General features: G+C 40.2%; 1 protein-coding gene across 1 annotated transcript; it reads right to left on the bottom strand.

Moving 5' to 3' along the window:
• Positions 1-9,515: 9,515 nt before the first annotated feature.
• Positions 9,516-16,642, bottom strand: LOC118494860 (B-cell receptor CD22-like). The gene is made up of 9 exons (XM_036000444.1): positions 16,629-16,642; positions 13,317-13,420; positions 12,294-12,650; positions 11,964-12,167; positions 11,587-11,841; positions 10,273-10,521; positions 9,940-10,027; positions 9,754-9,808; positions 9,516-9,539 (listed from the first exon to the last, which is right to left on the bottom strand). The coding sequence occupies exons 1-9, from the start codon at positions 16,640-16,642 to the stop codon at positions 9,516-9,518; spliced, it is 1,350 nt and encodes a 449-aa protein (XP_035856337.1).
• Positions 16,643-16,923: the final 281 nt, after the last annotated feature.

Genomic DNA, 16,923 nt, shown 5'->3' with positions numbered 1-16,923 from the left:
CATCCCGATAGCAAAGCAGGGGAGGACGCCGCTGGCAAAACCAGCAATGCAGGTTTGAGAGGTGGCGCCCCGCCAAATCTCGCGAGATTCACGACTTGCCTTACGGCACGACGTCACATACATCAACAACATATAACAAGCAGCCTGCCTCTATGGAAGACACTAGCACGCATTTCAGACGTGAATCATGGCAGAGTCGACGAAGAAAACGAAGAAAGCGCTGTTGGAGGAGTCAAGGAAAAGAAAACGAGAAACTGACCGCGTCAGGCTTTCACTCGTTGGCGAGAGCTAACAAGCAGCAAAGGTAAAGTTAAATACAAATACTCCACAGCGACGTCGCTGTTTGACAAAAAAACAGAAACTGCATAGTATGCCTTTAAATGTGTAGCTGAAAGACTTGGTTACAAACTGAGTGTGTGAGAATTTAGCAGGCAGAGAGGTTCTAATGAAAGATTCTACTGAGTTGCATTTTGGGAAGTGTAGTATCCACAAAGTTTTAAGCCTGACTCATACTAAAAAGTCAGGATATCTCGGCCTCTGGTGCTTTAAAATTTTCTTTTCTTTTTGTCTCTCACAAGTCCCCCAACACAACATAAGTACAGTATGTCATTTCTGGAGTAAACCCTTAAAGGTCCAGTGTGTAATGTTTTTAGTTGTTCATTATCAAAATCTGTGTTGCCCGTTCGCAAACTTGTCCTTTTTCATGAAGATTTATCACCACCATCAATTCCAAGTATTCCTCTTGGCTTGAAATTTTACATTTGCATTTGCATGAACTGGGGTAGACGCTCCATATTCATGCTCCATCTTGAAATACGTTAGCCGGTAAGGGACATACAGGACATACTGCTCCGCCTTTCACGCTTTCCCTGTCACATGATAAACTCACAGGTGCTGCTAATGCTGCTAATGGGTATCGTAGCTTCCTGGCCCCGGCAAGTTTGAAGAAGGAAACATGGAGGACCACACATATTCAAAATCCAAATTTCAGGAACAGGAGTCTTCTTCTTAGTCAGAGAAAAAGATAAGCAGTAATATGATCAATAGGGCAAGCGACTGCTTTAAAAGTACAGAATATGAGTTCTATGTCACCGGCCAATCCTGCATGCTGTCGATTTATGAAATACTTTACACAAGACATGAACTTTGCACTGCTGATCGCCTCAAACAGCTGCTAGAATAATGTTTCAACCTCTTACATTTTGTACCATAAATCTTTTTGCTTTCTTTTCTCCCTAATTTCCTTTGTTTTGGCTTGTTTAACATCTGTTTAACTGCTGGAATTTGAAACAGGGACTCTATTATTATAAGGATTTTAGCTCAAAAAACCCACAGGATACCTAATAGGAGTTTATGTGTTTACTACCTGATCTGATTCTTTCTGAATTTGTCGTGATGTGGGTGGTAACCCCACCCGTCTGAGGCTCCCAGGAGGTTAAAACAAACCCAACAGATGTTATCAGACCCAGGTTTGATTTAATGCGAGGAGTCTGACTGTTTTTTTTTTACTCAATGTGTGTTGTTTGGCACTTTACACCCCAACATTACCAGTACTTTGTTTGACTCAGTTTGTAGTTATGTTATTGTTTCTATATTTATTCATTGTACTTTTCATTGCCATCACTGATCATGGAATATGTTCAGAAGCCTTGATTAAAGTTTATAACAACTGTATACTGTATCTTTTCATTTAACAAAAGGAACATGTTCAATATTGGTGAGATATTTGCAGCAACATTTCAGTGGGTGTGATTTAGGCCAGTGGATCCTAAACGTTTTCACACGAAGGACTCCTAAACTGACACAAATTAGACCCCCATTTGATCAGACTTGGTCCCAGGGTCCCCCGTCTGATAGGATTTTTGCTTTTAGGTGTTTTTACAGAATATGTATAAAAACCCATAACTAAAATAGTCAAACATGTTGTCATTGTGTTATTTTTGTAAACCCAGATTTAGTTGTAATTAAACCTTTTAGTGGGCACCACTTATTCTTTCACGTTTTATTAAAAACCATAGTCATTTCTAAATCATCTGTCCTAGAGAAAAGTGTGTTTTGACCATGTTCTGTAATGTGTAATGTAATGTTTTGGGTGTGCATTTGTGTTATCTGGGTTTTAGCAGAGCCCGTCTACGAAGAGCCTGTTCACTCCCTATTTAGCTAGCCTCGTGAGACCGTGCTGATCTCGCGAGCTCCAGTTTTCCACTCGCAGATCAGTCTGGCATCTTGAGATAGAGAAAATTTGGAGCCATTCGCCGAATGATCGACCAATCAGCGTTGGTTTTGAGGCGGGTTTAGGTGTGACGCAATGAGAAGCGACTGTTCAGTCTAAACAACATGGCGGCTTCCACGGATGAGATGAGTGTAGCTATCGCGCAAGTTTTATCTGAATTAGAAAGTATTCCTTCATTGAAAGAAGAGCAAAAAACGGCACTGGAGGCTTTTCTCGGAGGAAAAGATGTTTTTGCTCTTCTCCCGACTGGTTTCGGCAAGAGTTTGACATATCAACTGGCTCCGCTAGTCGTGAAGAAGGTGGTGATAGACAAATGGTTTATCCAATCAGCTAACCAGTATTTTCACCCCTTCCCAAAAGTACTCCAACGGAAAGTTCCCAGATGGATATGCCGAGCAATCCATCTGGCGGAGTCAGGTTACTATTTAGCCCCATTGTACCGAATTTGGTTGCAGTTCTACCAGAGTTCCACTGGGGGTGATCGCAGGCGAGTGCAAAATGAATGGGAGTCTATGGAGCTAGACGGCTAAATTTGTCTCTTTCGCCTGATTGTCGTTGAGAAATCTCAGATTTGATTGTAGTTTTTGCAAGTTCAAAATGGATTATAGGTCGAAAGTTGAATGAACGAGTACTTATGTCCTTTCAATTTCTTACAGGTTGAGTCGTTGTTGCCCATAACACGCTAGCATTCTGCTAATGAATGCTGATTGGTCAGTGAAGGACTGATTACGACCAGAGATCCCGCTTGATGGCATCTGAAGCGGAACCAGAATGTCAGAACTCGTCTACGGGCATTCTCTGAGAATGTTAAGGTGGACTCTTTCTAGCACGTGTATTGACAGGGAGAGTCTAACCTGTCAGCTGTGTTGTCGATGCCTCGAGAGAAAAAAGGAAGTGACTCAGAGCTGGCCGTAAAGCAGTATCTCTGGTCGTACGATGTGTATGACGTCATTGACATTTTAAAAGGCTTTTTAGAACAAAAAAGCCTCTTTAAAAAATCTAACACCCAGCAGTGTGTATTTTCTTAGCCTCCCCTTTCGAATGCAACATTCAAATTACTAGACAAAAAATTATATCCTGAGAAAAGTGGATTTTGAGGAGTATAGCTCCATAGACCTCCATTCAAGTTCTTTCTATAGTTTTGATAAGTAAAGCCTAGTATTTCATATTTATTACTTCTGTTATTTCATCATAACTCCAAAGAAAAAGTAACTTGATGACTTTTAGTAATGACTACTAATGTGAACTAGATTTGTCTACTGCATCAACTTACCACTCTGTGTTAATACAACTTGACCTGTTAAGTTTCACCTTGTGTAAAAACTTAAACTGTTTAAGGCAACAGGTTTCCATGCAAATTTCTAGTAAAGTCAATTAATTCACAGTGTGGGGGTCTGTGGATTCCACTTTGGTAACCACTGATTTAGGGAACTACTGTCTATTTCTAAGAAATATTAAATGCAAACACTTCAAACAGCTTCAGTCCCACATCCTCTCATGCTCTTTATCCTTCACCAGGCAAAACCAGGACATGTTGGAGAGTTAATAGGGATCAAGCGTCGTTGATTGTCTCATCAGCTGAGGATCAGAGCCTCAATCAACTACTGACCCAGTCCGACCAGACTTAGATGGATTTGCGTGCATGAAAATGCATCCTTCCCTCAGATACAGTTTTGGAGTCAGGCAGTCAGAGACAGAGTCTGTCTCCTGGGTGATTTTCCTGTAATCTCGGGCTAAGCAGAGCATCACCGCTGTGCTCGGCTTTCCTCTGTGATTCAGAGTCGCTGCTCTGCTCTAATGGGAGCAGACAGGACCACCTGCTGGATTAAAGCAGCATATGGAGCCTGATTCTCTCCCTGTGGACGCCTCACACCTTCAAAAGGGAAGGAGAGGCACATTCGTCAACCTTCATTTTATCTAGTTCTTATATGCAACCTGCAAGCCAGGAAATGTATTTATAGCCCTTTTTTATGAACTGAGGGTACAAATGGCTTCACACACACACACACACACACACACACACACACACACACACACACACACACACACACACACAAATTCAGGGGACACTGCATTGACTTATAATCGTTCCCTGGGACATTACCTTAACCTTAACCATAACTACTACATACCCCAACCCCTATGCTAACTTTAACCTAAAACTAAACCCTGAAATGTAATGCCTTGTGTTGCTAGGACTGAAATTTGTTACTTAAAAAGGGGGCGAGGCCCCAAATAATCAAAATTGGCCAGTGCAACCCACCCCAAAAACCTATTATAATTCTTTACATAAATAAAGACGTTTGCACCCTAACTTGATGCAGAAAACGAGAAGAAACCACCATGATAGTCGGATCCAATTTAATTCATAACATTTACTAAGCATGTAGAGTATTTTGATTTAACACTTGAGAAAAGTCATCATGTTAACTTCCTTGGTTTTATGGCAGTTGTCAGCAGCACCCTGTCCAGAGGCATTACAGGTTAAGTTTAACAGGTGACCTCACTTAACATGGCCTAAATTCGCCTCACAGAGCAGCAGGTGTGGTTCCTTCTCCGAGCATTTGGCTCCTTCTGCTGGTCACTTCAGGAGCATTGATGTTTTCATACAGCGGATCTTTCTGAATGAACAAACTGTAACCTGCAAACATATCATTCATGGTTTTTTTTACATGCATTAGTCATCTTTTATTTCTGCGCTTTGCTATAATAAATCCCATTAAAGAAGACTAGAGTTAATCAGATGGTGCTCTGAAGCTGTTTATAAAGCTGACTCAGCACAGGCAGGGTTGGGGGGGGGGCAGAGCAAGTGGCAGCAGATCAAGCATAAATCATCACATCCATACATATATTAAATAGATCCAACAATACAATACAGCAATAAAAAAACATACTAAGATTGGCATCTGAGCCATTTTTTCAGTGCCTGTTTAAAACCTCCTAAACTTCTGACCATCTTTAGATTTCCTGGCAACCTGTTCGACAGGCATGTTGCTACATATAAAAAGGACTCCTTACCTAAATTACTCTTGGTGGAGTAGCTGTGAACATCTCTCACTCTGGAATCTCGGAATCACAAAGGCTTGTATCATGTGGACAGTGTTGTTGTCATTACTTAGAATTCCTCATGGGGGCGACAGAAACTACGCACTATAGATTTAATACCAAAGTCATTAGATGGAGCATCACTTTTTTTGGGTCTTTTTTTAGTGAGACAAAAAAAAAAATGTTGGTCCAAATGTGGCGACAGAAGAAAGACACCTGCGGTTACCTCAATACAAATTTAGAGCCTGTCAAGCTCAGCTTTATGTTGCCAGATTTGGCCCACCGATCATCTGTCTGAGGTGGCAGTTCCCGTTCAGACTGACTGAAACTGTTAACAAGCGTGCTAACATGCTATAATGAGAAAAATCCATGCATACATACAGAACTCAGTTTTGATGTTGTCAGTGGTGGAAGAAGTATTCAGTTCCTTACTTAACCCTCGTATTGTCTTCCCGTCAGCCATGCACTAGTCTTGTTGACCTCCGGTTCGGTTTGCCTGTTTATAAAGCATAAAGTAGCCTCTTAATGATTACCCAATTGCATGTTATAACTTTTTAGCCAACTTAATACGTTGTTACCACTAGTTTTACACTTCTTTATGGAATTGATGGTGAATAAACATCATTTAAATGATATTATCGGTAATTTTTGAGTAAAATAAGCAGCAATTAGGAATTATCTTGACTAATAATTAAGGTCAGAGAAACATGTTTATGGATGATCACAGGTTTTCACCCGGGTAGACCATAAAAGTAGTGGTCATCAATTAACGCATGGAACCATCCATGATATTTTTGGGAAATTTGGTTGAAAAGAAAGCCATGTTTCTGATGTAGAAACTTTGAAAACGGGTCAAATTTGACCCGAGGACAACATGAGGGTTAAGTAAAAGTACAATTACCACACTGTAAAAACACTCTATAATAAGTAAAAGTCCTGCATTGAAAATATTACTTAAGTAAAAGTATGTATCATCAGGAAAATGTACTTAAGGAATTACAAATAAAAGTACTCAATACAGAAAAATCCTCACATTTTAGGAACTGGAAACGATCCAAACAGTTGTGTGTTTAATGGTCTAATCGTTTCAGCTGGACTTGTAGGCCGTTATATTGTTAGCTAGTTTTATTTATAATATAACATCATATTTTATAAACTACATGTGTTTTGTGTGCAGGAATCTTAATTTGTAAAGTAACTAAAGCTGTCAGATTAATGTCTTGGAGTAAAAAGCACAATATTTCTCTCTGAAATGTAGCGGAGTAGAAGTAGAAAGTGGCATGAAAAGAAAAGACTCAAGTAAAGTACAAGTAGTTCAATTTTGTACTTTAGTACAGTACTTGAGTAAATGTACTTAGTTTACATTCCACCACTGCATGTTGTGCTCACTCAATGGCATTTTTTTGCAGAAAAATGGTAAAATGAAACCTAAAAAACAAATACAAATAAAACAGACACATGCTGCAGCAGAACAAGTGGGATTAAACACTCGGACAGTTTCAGACTTGATGTGTATTTTATTTAAATCAAACGGCAACAAAAAATATTCTGCTTGGAGAGCTTCTCACCCTGGGCAGTCGAAGCTGGTACTTTGTATGTAAATATATGTTTTTCAGTATTTATTGTTTATTTCATATTCATGTTTAATATGTTTGTTTGTTTGTGTATGCACCTTTTACCGAGGCAAACTCCACATAAGTGTACTTATTGTGGCAATGAGACCTTTTCTGATTCTTTTACATTTCCCTTGATGTTGGCAAACAGAACTCAGGTGTAACTTAGATTAAATAAGACTTTTCTCGCACTGTAGCATGAAACGAGCACTCAGTTAAAAAAGTCTGCTGTGAAAAAGTGTGTGTGTGTGTGGGGGGGGTCATATTATTATACATATATTATGCTTTTTCCTTTTCCTATATAGTGTTATATATATATATATTTTTTGTGCATGTAATAGGTTTACAAAGTCCACCCCAAAGGGACTTACCATCTCCAAACAGCCTTTACTTCAGAGACAAACGTGGTCACTTTGTAACACACGTTATAATGCTCGCCTAGCTGCTAGCATGGCACGCCCTCATACTCTGCTTCTGACTGGCTAGTAGTCCTTACCTAGGTACTGTCAGGGCACGCCCTCATACTCTGCTTCTGACTGGCTAGTAGTCCTTACCTAGGTACTGTCAGGGCACGCCCTGATACTCTGCTTCTGACTGGCTAGTAGTCCTTACCTAGCTACTGTCAGGGCACGCCCTGATACTCTGCTTCTGACTGGCTAGTAGTCCTTACCTAGGTACTGTCAGGGCACGCCCTGATACTCTGCTTCTGACTGGCTAGTAGTCCTTACCTAGGTACTGTCAGGGCACGCCCTCATACTCTGCTTCTGACTGGCTAGTAGTCCTTACCTAGGTACTGTCAGGGCACGCCCTGATACTCTGCTTCTGACTGGCTAGTAGTCCTTACCTAGCTACTGTCAGGGCACGCCCTGATACTCTGCTTCTGACTGGCTAGTAGTCCTCACCTAGGTACTGCACATGTGCGACTCCCAACAAAGATGGAACAGAAGTGAGAGGTCTCACTCTGTAGCTAAAACAGAGAGCTCAACACACAGGGTGAAAAGAGGAGCTGCAGCAATGTGCAGCACAACAAAAATATGGTGTTGTTTGAAAATTAAACCATGTAAACCTATTCTGGTACAACCTCTAAATACAATTATGAACCTGAATATGATCATAATATAAGCACTTTAACTTTATCCCCTCAGGTGGATACGGAGTGTGAGGTGGGGTTATTTATGTTTTGTGTGAGCTCAGCAAACCAAATTCCTGTCAGCTATGTTGAAATGGCAATAAAAGTCATAAAGTATTTAATCTGAATCTTAAAACAATAGTCAGGTGCCCATATGTATGCACGGAAACAGGTTTATGGTTTCTACAATAATTCCACCTGTTCATACTAGCCATTAATTAAGTAATATAAGACTTTAGGTGTTAGCTCTTTCCTTGAAGTGTTGAGCTGCAGTAGAAGGACAGAGTCAGTTTGATTCCATCAGGCAGTTGCTGTTTTAGGTTGTTCACCAGAGTAAAAGTTTATTACACTGTGACAAGTTTTACAGATGGACAACATTGAGCAAGTGAGAAATACGTCAGAGCATACCAACTGATTTACATTTTATTTGCACTCATTACTGATCAATAAAAACTTAAAATAGTTTGTTTAAAGCTGAAATCAAAAGCTTGCACCTGCACACTATCTCCCTCTGCAGCAGTGAGAGGGAACTGGCATGATGTTCAGACTACAATACATGCAATACAATCCAATTCATTCAATACAAATGAACAACTAGCAAAGTTTGACAGAGCTAAGCTAATGTTTTTCAATGTGTAAAAATATACCATATAAGATCTACTGTACATGCTGTGGAATAGTTGGACTTTACTGGCTTTCTCTGCCAGGACAGGTGTGATGTGAAAGGGTCAACAATATTTCTTAAAAGTAATTTACTACATAAAATAACATGTTGCATACCAAGTCAAATCCTGAACTGAGTTCAGTTATGTTATGTACCTGAACAGGTACAAATAAAGCTGCATTCTTCTCAAATCTTCTGCTACCTGCTGCTTCTAAAAAACTGAGAATGAAAACGTTTGGAGTTAAAGACTTCTTTTTGTTTTCCTCCATGTGAGTCTCTCTCTGTCTTTTGACTGCATGTGAGGAAAACCACATAACGTTTTGGTGAGTTATTTCTCAGAAATTGTTTTGAGTTTGTCCCCCCTCCCCTATGCAGCTATCAAAGCTGTCTGACCTTCTACAAAATCACATGAAACTCATGTAAAGTTATGGATGGAACTGTGACTGTAAATCTGAAGTGGGCCTGTTTTATTTGTTGCAGGAGGCTCTAACCTGACTGGACTTCATACCAGGTCTTCCTGCTCCTCTGGGTCTTCTGTCTGCTGCAGTGTGTGAGATGTTCTCATACACAAGACAAGGGCCTAACTGTTGGGGAGAGACAACAAAATGAGGACCTCATTCATGATAACTGCATATATTAGAAACGTTTTTTTTTTATCATGTTTAAATGTAAATTATTTGCTGATAATTCACTTTACACCTTCTTCACATTGTAGAGCATTTATGAGCCAAGTTAGAACCGTGATATATTTCTCTCTCTCAACTCTATTCAATTCAAAGGGGCTTTGTTGGCAACCAAAGTATCAAAATACAATTTGTCCAAATATTCAGATTATATCATATTAATTACATAAATCTATTTGTATCAAAAAGGTATTAAGCAATATCCAACGAAAAAATTTTTATTCTAATAAAAATGTAAAGACATAGGAGAAATAATATAAATATGTACAGATATTTAAAGCGCTATAACAAATGTGTGCGTGTGTGTATGAGTGTGTGTGCGTGTGTGCGTGTATGAGTGTGTGCGTGTGTGTATGAATGTGGGTATCTCTCTCTCTCTCTCTCACCTCTATCTCTACAGGCTCATGTGGTTCAGTGGTGGAGCTCAGAGTTTTCTTCTTCCTGAATTGAGTCCAACAACAACAACAAATAAACAATGCAACATAATGAAATCCACAACACAGAAACTAAAGGAAGTTAGAAGAAGAAAATAAAACAACGGTGACTGAACTGATGGATTTGTGTTGTTTTACCTCGCCCACAGACTCAGGAGCAGCAGAGGAATCAGCATCAGGACCACCACAGTCAGCCAGATGATATGCATTATTGTTGTTGAATTCCCTGGAAATATAGATAAATACATGATACACCTCATTAGTAGGATCAGATTGATGAATCACTTTGCTGTCTGCTAATCAGTCAGTCAGTGTCATCCACCTCTGACATGATGGAGGTTCCTCCCTGAACCCAGCTGGTCTGGAAATGCACACATGGAATTTCATTTTTTGGGTTGCTACATATTTACATGTGAATCAGGTCTGGTGCAGTTAACAGGTGTTTGTGCAGGTGAAAGTGGAAAAGCTTACCTGCTACAACAATCAGATTTAAGGTGGAGTTCTGATGTCCTCTGCTGTTCTGGGCTTCACAGTAATAATTCCCACTTTGTTCAGCTCTGAAGTCAGTGATGGTGAAGATCTGTCCTGATGCTTTTGGTGAGTCTTCATTCTCCTTGTACCAGGTGTAGTTAGCTGCTGGGTTAGCATCACTGATACAGGTCAGAGTCACTGAACTGCCCTCCACTATCTCAGCAGACACAGAGGGAAGCTTCGGAGCATCTGGAGGGAAAAACATTTGCGTTTTAAAAAAATATTGTTAAATAAAAAATATATTAGAAAATAAATTTTCTATAGAAAAGGTTGGATAAATCTCCATTTGACATAAAGTAAGGTGGGGTAGTAGCCTGTTATGCTCCTTGGCCGCCAACTTGTGAAATATTAACTCTTTTTTTTACAGCATGTGTGTGATTAGTCTATTATATGGGCGTTCCACAAGGCAGCATTCTTGGACCCTTAATTTTTCTTTTATACATCAATGATCTCCCTCAAGTGTGTAAACACTCAAAATGCTTACTGTACACTGATGATACTGTGATTTTTCTCTCTGACTCAAATCCTGATGTCATAAATTCCAAATTATCATCTGTCATCTATCATTCAAAATAGCACTTCACCAACACTTGCTGCACTTCTCCCGACACACAATATGAGACCAGTACGCCTCACTAGGTCAGTCTCACAGGCATTCATTCCAGTTCCTTCATACAAAAACAACTATGGCCAGAAATCCTTTTTTCGAACATACAACAAAATTTGGAATGACATTTCCCATCACATCAGAACACTACCATCCATCACATATTTCAAAAAGGCATATAAACTATTCCTTCTCGACAGTTACACTTGCACTCATTGATTGTTCATGTATTTCTAAGTCTTGTTTGCACTGTCTGTATTGTTGTTTTTAGTTGTCTGTATCTGTCTAGCCCATGCTAATGTCCTGTACAAGTGTTTCTGTCTTCATGTGCCGTAACTGTGTTCTATGTTCTATGTTTCTGTAGAACAGGAACCTGCTGGAAACCAGTTTTTAAACTGAGTTAGGCCTGTTTAAACAGTAACTTAATGTTACTTTTATGAATAAATTATAATAAATTAGAGTTATGTGACTGCTGTTCTTTTAACTGATGCCAACAGCAACTAAAACTACCCATTTTGCTGTTCAGTGACCTACAGCTGTGAATGTGAAGAGCTGAAGAAAGCAGGTATTATCAGCAAAGTACGCCTAAAAAAAAGCTGACAGTAATCAGCGGAATGTTGCTTATTATATTAAAGCTGTTTCCTCACATTTCACATCAATAAAGATGGATTCAGATGTCCTTTTCCCCAGCTGGTTCTCAGCTGTACAGTTATACTGTCCAGAGTCAGAGGACTGGATGGAGCTGAAGACGAGCTGTGCCTTTCCATTTAGAGATTTACCATTCTTGTACCAGGTGTAGTTAGCTGCTGGGTTAGCATCACTGCTACAGTTCAGAGTCACTGAACTGTTCTCTCTGATTTCCCCAGTGGGAGTCAGAGACAGGGTAACAACCTTTGGAGAATCTGGAGAAGATAACATGAAAATAAGTTAACTTTAATAAGAAAATGTTGGGAAGTGTGGTATAATTGTGTGTGTGTGTGTGTGTGTGTGTGTGTGTGTGTGTGTGTGTGTGTAACAAACTCACACACTGGAGGAGAGCGGTAATCTTCATATCCTGTAACAGCACAGGAATAGCTGTCGTTATCTTCAACAGAGACTCTGAGAGAAGAAGATGTTTCTCCATCCATTTTCTGTCCATTACGGAACCAGACATATGAAGGATTATTACAGCTGCTGTGACACCTCAGCTCTCCCTGGGTCGATGATCTTGTCACCTGCACCTGGAGGTCTGGAAAGGTCAACAGAGAGCAGAAATGTCATTTCAAACTAAACCATTAAAGTACATGCATGCAAACATACAGACAAAAGATTCACAGGAAAACAACTAGAAACAAATATTCCAATAAAATATTACCAGTAACAGACAAAGTGACTCCAGGTGAACCAGTAAAACCTCCAAGTGTATGGGTAGTTGTGAACCTGAACTTATACTCAGCAGAGTCGCTCTCTCTCAGGTCTGTGATTCTCAGGGTGCAGTTCTTCTTATCACAGAGATACTGCACACGACCTGTGTAGTCTGAATCTGTTTTCAGATCCACAGGTTCCTTATTACTCCCTTTAGTAAACCATAATCGTTCTCGAACTTCCGTAGTTTGATGACTTTCTGTGGATGGGTATCTGTAGGTGCACGGTATGTCCACGGTTGATCTCTTTAAGGCACAGATCGGAGTGGAAGGGTAAGTTACTCCCCAGTCACTCTGGCCCTGTATCACTGCATAAAACATAAACATTTTTTATGTTTATACACAAGCATAAACATATCTGACTTTTTAATTAGGTCATATGCATATGCATTAAGCTACAGTGAACACAGATGTGAAGTCCAAAGGCAAAGTGTTGCTTATTGATCAGCAATGCATTGAAGGTGTGAATCTTAATGCAGTTTTAAAGGAACTGAGAGGGAGAGGTTGTCTGACGTGTTGTGTCTGAAACCTCACACCTTCTGTGAGAAACAAAATGATGGGGAAGTTTGGTTTGTATTTTTGAACTCTTAATAGATGTTACCTTGTTCTCTTAAAAAAGGACATACATTTATAGCTTACCTTAAATGACGCTAACAGTTCCAGTTATACAGTTAATTAAAAAGCAGCACTACCATTACTGTGCAATGATGCACAACCCTTAAATGTTCAGGTAAAATTATACAGGGGGTGTTGCATGCTTAAATGTCTGAAACACATCATTACCTACAACAAGATGCAACAAAGAAACAGAAGTGAATGTGTTTTACTGGTTTGCATCACATCACATCACACACAAAGTCAGTGATTTAGGAATTCAATTATTTCTTTTGTATAACTTTTTTTAAACTCTGAATAAGTGTACTAAATGCTCTACAGTGTGAATGTATGATGTATAAATGAATGATGAACAGTACCTGGCACAAAGAGAAAGAAGACAACAAATCCACTCGCTGCTGCTGTTAAACTCATAGCTGCTCCTCTTATCTCGCTCGTCACAGGTACTGTAGATATACAGTACCTGTGACACAATGAAACACGTCAGCAGATAAAATAATGTACACATGAGGTATACAGTATCAATAAACTAATTAATAAACTGTTTCTACTTACAGTGATGACGGACGTCGTCTTCAAAGATGCCTCTCTGTTGTCGGTGAGCAGAAGACAGATATCAGGCTGGTAAAGACTACATTTCCTTCCTCTTTTGATCATGAATATGCACGATGAGCCACATGTCAGTAAATACCCACAACACAACAAACTCATGTTGTTTAACATTTATTTTTAAAATTATTATTTGATCTGTGAACCAGGAGGCAGTTTCACTGAACAGGATGAAGCGCAGAGTATTAATCATAAGAGGGGGATGGAAAATGGCATGATTGTTTTTTCTTGGTTTGTGACAAACTCACACGTCTGTTAGTGTTAACTAAACATGGACATGTTGGGTGTGCTTGTGTGTGTGTGTGTGTGTGTGTGTGTGTGTGTGTGTGTGTGTGTGTGTATGTGTGTGTGTGTGTGTGTGTAGGTGATGGGATGGTGGTGGGGTGGGGGGTTGTTGTTTGTATGTTTTTATTGTGACCCGCCAGGGGACTGCAGCTGTAAATTAGCCTGAGGCTAACTCTGGTACAATGCATCAAATGGTAACATTTATGTTTAAAATTGTACATGGTCCCTAATAAAAAAAGTTGTTTTTGTTTAGGTGGCTCCATTGGATAACATGTGTGCATAGATGTTTTACATTTAAAATGGGATAAAAACACAGAAAACTAGAAGGGCACTATGAAAGCGCAGACCTCCGCCAAGCCATGCCCTATTTCACAACGTTAATACAGTGTTCATTTACCCAGTCAGGAACTCAGTTTTTCGATTTCCGCGTTACAGGGATGCAACAAAATTGCCCCACTCACAATGTTGATGAAAGGGATTAATACTTTGGGCCCTATTTTAATGATCTGAAACGCAAATATCAAACGGCAAACGCAAGTAGCTTTGTGGGCGGATCTCGGGCGCTGTTGCTATTATACCGGCGGGATAAATGACTCTTGCGCCCGACGCAAATCTAAAATGGGTTGGTCTGAAGTAGCTACATTACTCATAGGTGTGGTTTGGGCGTAACGTGCAATAAACCAATCAGAGCGTTATCTCACATTCCCTTTAAAAGTAGGCGTGCTTGTTCCATGGCGGATTGCTATTATAATGGCGGATTTGCTAGGTGCACGCTCTTAAGGTGTGGACACAGAGCCGACGGCCAAACGTCGGCAGAAAAGGCAGTTGGGCTGATCAGTCTCCCCAAATTGGTCAAAAAAGTGCCTCAGAACACACCAAAGCGACAAGACGTAATATGTCTCCATAACAGCAGGCGGCGCTAATCTGTATTGTCGCCCAAAAATGAAAACCGGCAGCTGATTGGACGAATGCATCACATGGGTCTTGTTTCTCCGGAAATTCAAAGACAGACTGTCATGGCCGCTTGTTCAGAATACGATCTCATATTGTACTAAAATAGTTCACCGAAACGTGTTTCTGAAAACATTTGAAGAGAGAAATAGGCCGTGCAGTTGCTGAATCTGTCTTCATTTCAGATCAACAAAGGTCAGTTTAAAAAAATTTCGTCAGGTTTTGAGAGACTCTAGTCACGCTCATTCCGCTCCCCGTTTCCAGGTTAGCACTCCACCAATCAGATGGGTCATTTGAGTCTGACTGCCGGCAGTGCCTGCCCCGCTGATTATACATGTCAAATCAGACGGCACGGAACACAACGAACAGACTCGAGTCACTGACCTCGTCAGACTGTCTAATGGCCGATTTTCAGCTCTGTGTGTCCACACCTTTAATACATCCATGGGCACGCGCCAGGAGCGGTTCACAGCCGAGGAGACCAGCGTTTGCTATTGATTTTCATTTTTGACAAAATGTAAATAAAGAAATGACACAAAAACATACTTTCTGATGTTTTTAGGCTCACTCTCACTGAATCACGAGGTTATGAATGCATGGTAATTAGGGCTGTCAAACGATACATTTTTTTTTAATCGCGATTAATTACTGAATTTCTATAGTTAATCGCGATTAATCGCATATTTTATCACATGATTAAAATTCTATTATTTTGCATTTCAGAACAGTTTTTAAGTACATATTAATAATGGAAAGCAATTCTTACCAGTGTATCTTGACTGGGAATCAAATGAATGCAAAGAAAGTGACTTTATGAACTTGATTTTAAGATTTGTAATTATTTATTTACTGTGTAAACCAGGGGTGGCTAACCAGTCCAGCATAAAGAGCCAAAAAAAAAACCGCACCATAGCAAAGAGCCACACAACACACGCACGCCCGCACTACAACAGCGGCTTGCAGATCTAATGACAGTCATAATACAAAGCAGAACAGTTTTATAGGTTTCTTTCTTACCTAGACTGACTCAGTGGGAAACTTGGCGTAGTCTTTGTTATCCACAAGCCTTTTCAGGTCTGGCTTGTACTCAGTTGTGGCCACTCGAAGCAACTCTTTCACGTGTGTGTCGGTAAGAACAGAACGATGTTTTGACTTTACTTGTTTCAGTGTAGAAAACACTGATTCACAGACATAAGTTGCTGCAAACGTTGACATTAGCTTGAGTGCAGCCTGTTTAACATTGGGATATCTGTCTGTGGGCACCGTTTTCCAGAACTCTGTGGTTCCTTCTCTCAACACAGATTTCAGTCTGTCATCCTCACAAAGTTCAATCATCTCCAACTGGGACGCTGCTTCATTTGTCACTAGAGGGGCTTTCAAACAGTCAGATTCAGCAGTGAAAGGGTTAATGAGTAAGGTGATCTGTGGCTGTTTTTCCCTCAGGTTGCAGAATCTGTCCTCAAAACTTTGCTGCAGATTTTCAACCAGTGTTGCATAGCGTGCAGTGCTTCTTTGTAAGACCTCAGCTGCTCCTCCACTTGCCTTCAACAAGGAGGGGAAATGTGTGAGCTCTCTCTTTTGAAGATGGGTCTGGAATACCTTGAGCTTGTTGACAAATGTGAAAACACTTTGCACCAGGTCAGGCAACATTTTTAACTTTCCTTGCAGATCTACATTCAGTTTGTTCAGATGATGCAGCGTGTCGACCAGAAACCCCAAATCTGAAATCCACTGGGGGTCATGTAGCTGAGGATATTCCTTATGTTTCTCTCCCAGAAACAGCTTCACTGGGTTCAACATTTCAAAAAAGCGGGAAAGCATGTTACCTCTTGAAAGCCATCTCACAGTGCAGTGGAAAAGCAGATCCTCATCAAGTTCAGCTATGAGATTTTTGAACTGTCTGTGATTGAAAGCATGAGTGCGAATAAAATTCACAATTTCTAGCACTGGTTTCATGACGTGGTCCAAGTTCAGCTTCTTAGACACCAGATGCTCTTGATGGATAATGCAGTGAAATGTCCAAAAATCCGGGAAACGGTCATCTGCTTTACACAGCCCAACAAGGCCATTTGCAGCTCCTAACATAGCTGGCGCACCGTCTGTGGCTATTGCTGTCAGTTT

The sequence above is a fragment of the Sander lucioperca genome, chromosome 4 (assembly GCF_008315115.2).
Source record: "Sander lucioperca isolate FBNREF2018 chromosome 4, SLUC_FBN_1.2, whole genome shotgun sequence".
Taxonomy (NCBI): domain Eukaryota; kingdom Metazoa; phylum Chordata; class Actinopteri; order Perciformes; family Percidae; genus Sander; species Sander lucioperca.
Note: the sequence above shows the minus strand (reverse complement) of the source record. Positions and strands in the feature narration are given on the sequence as shown.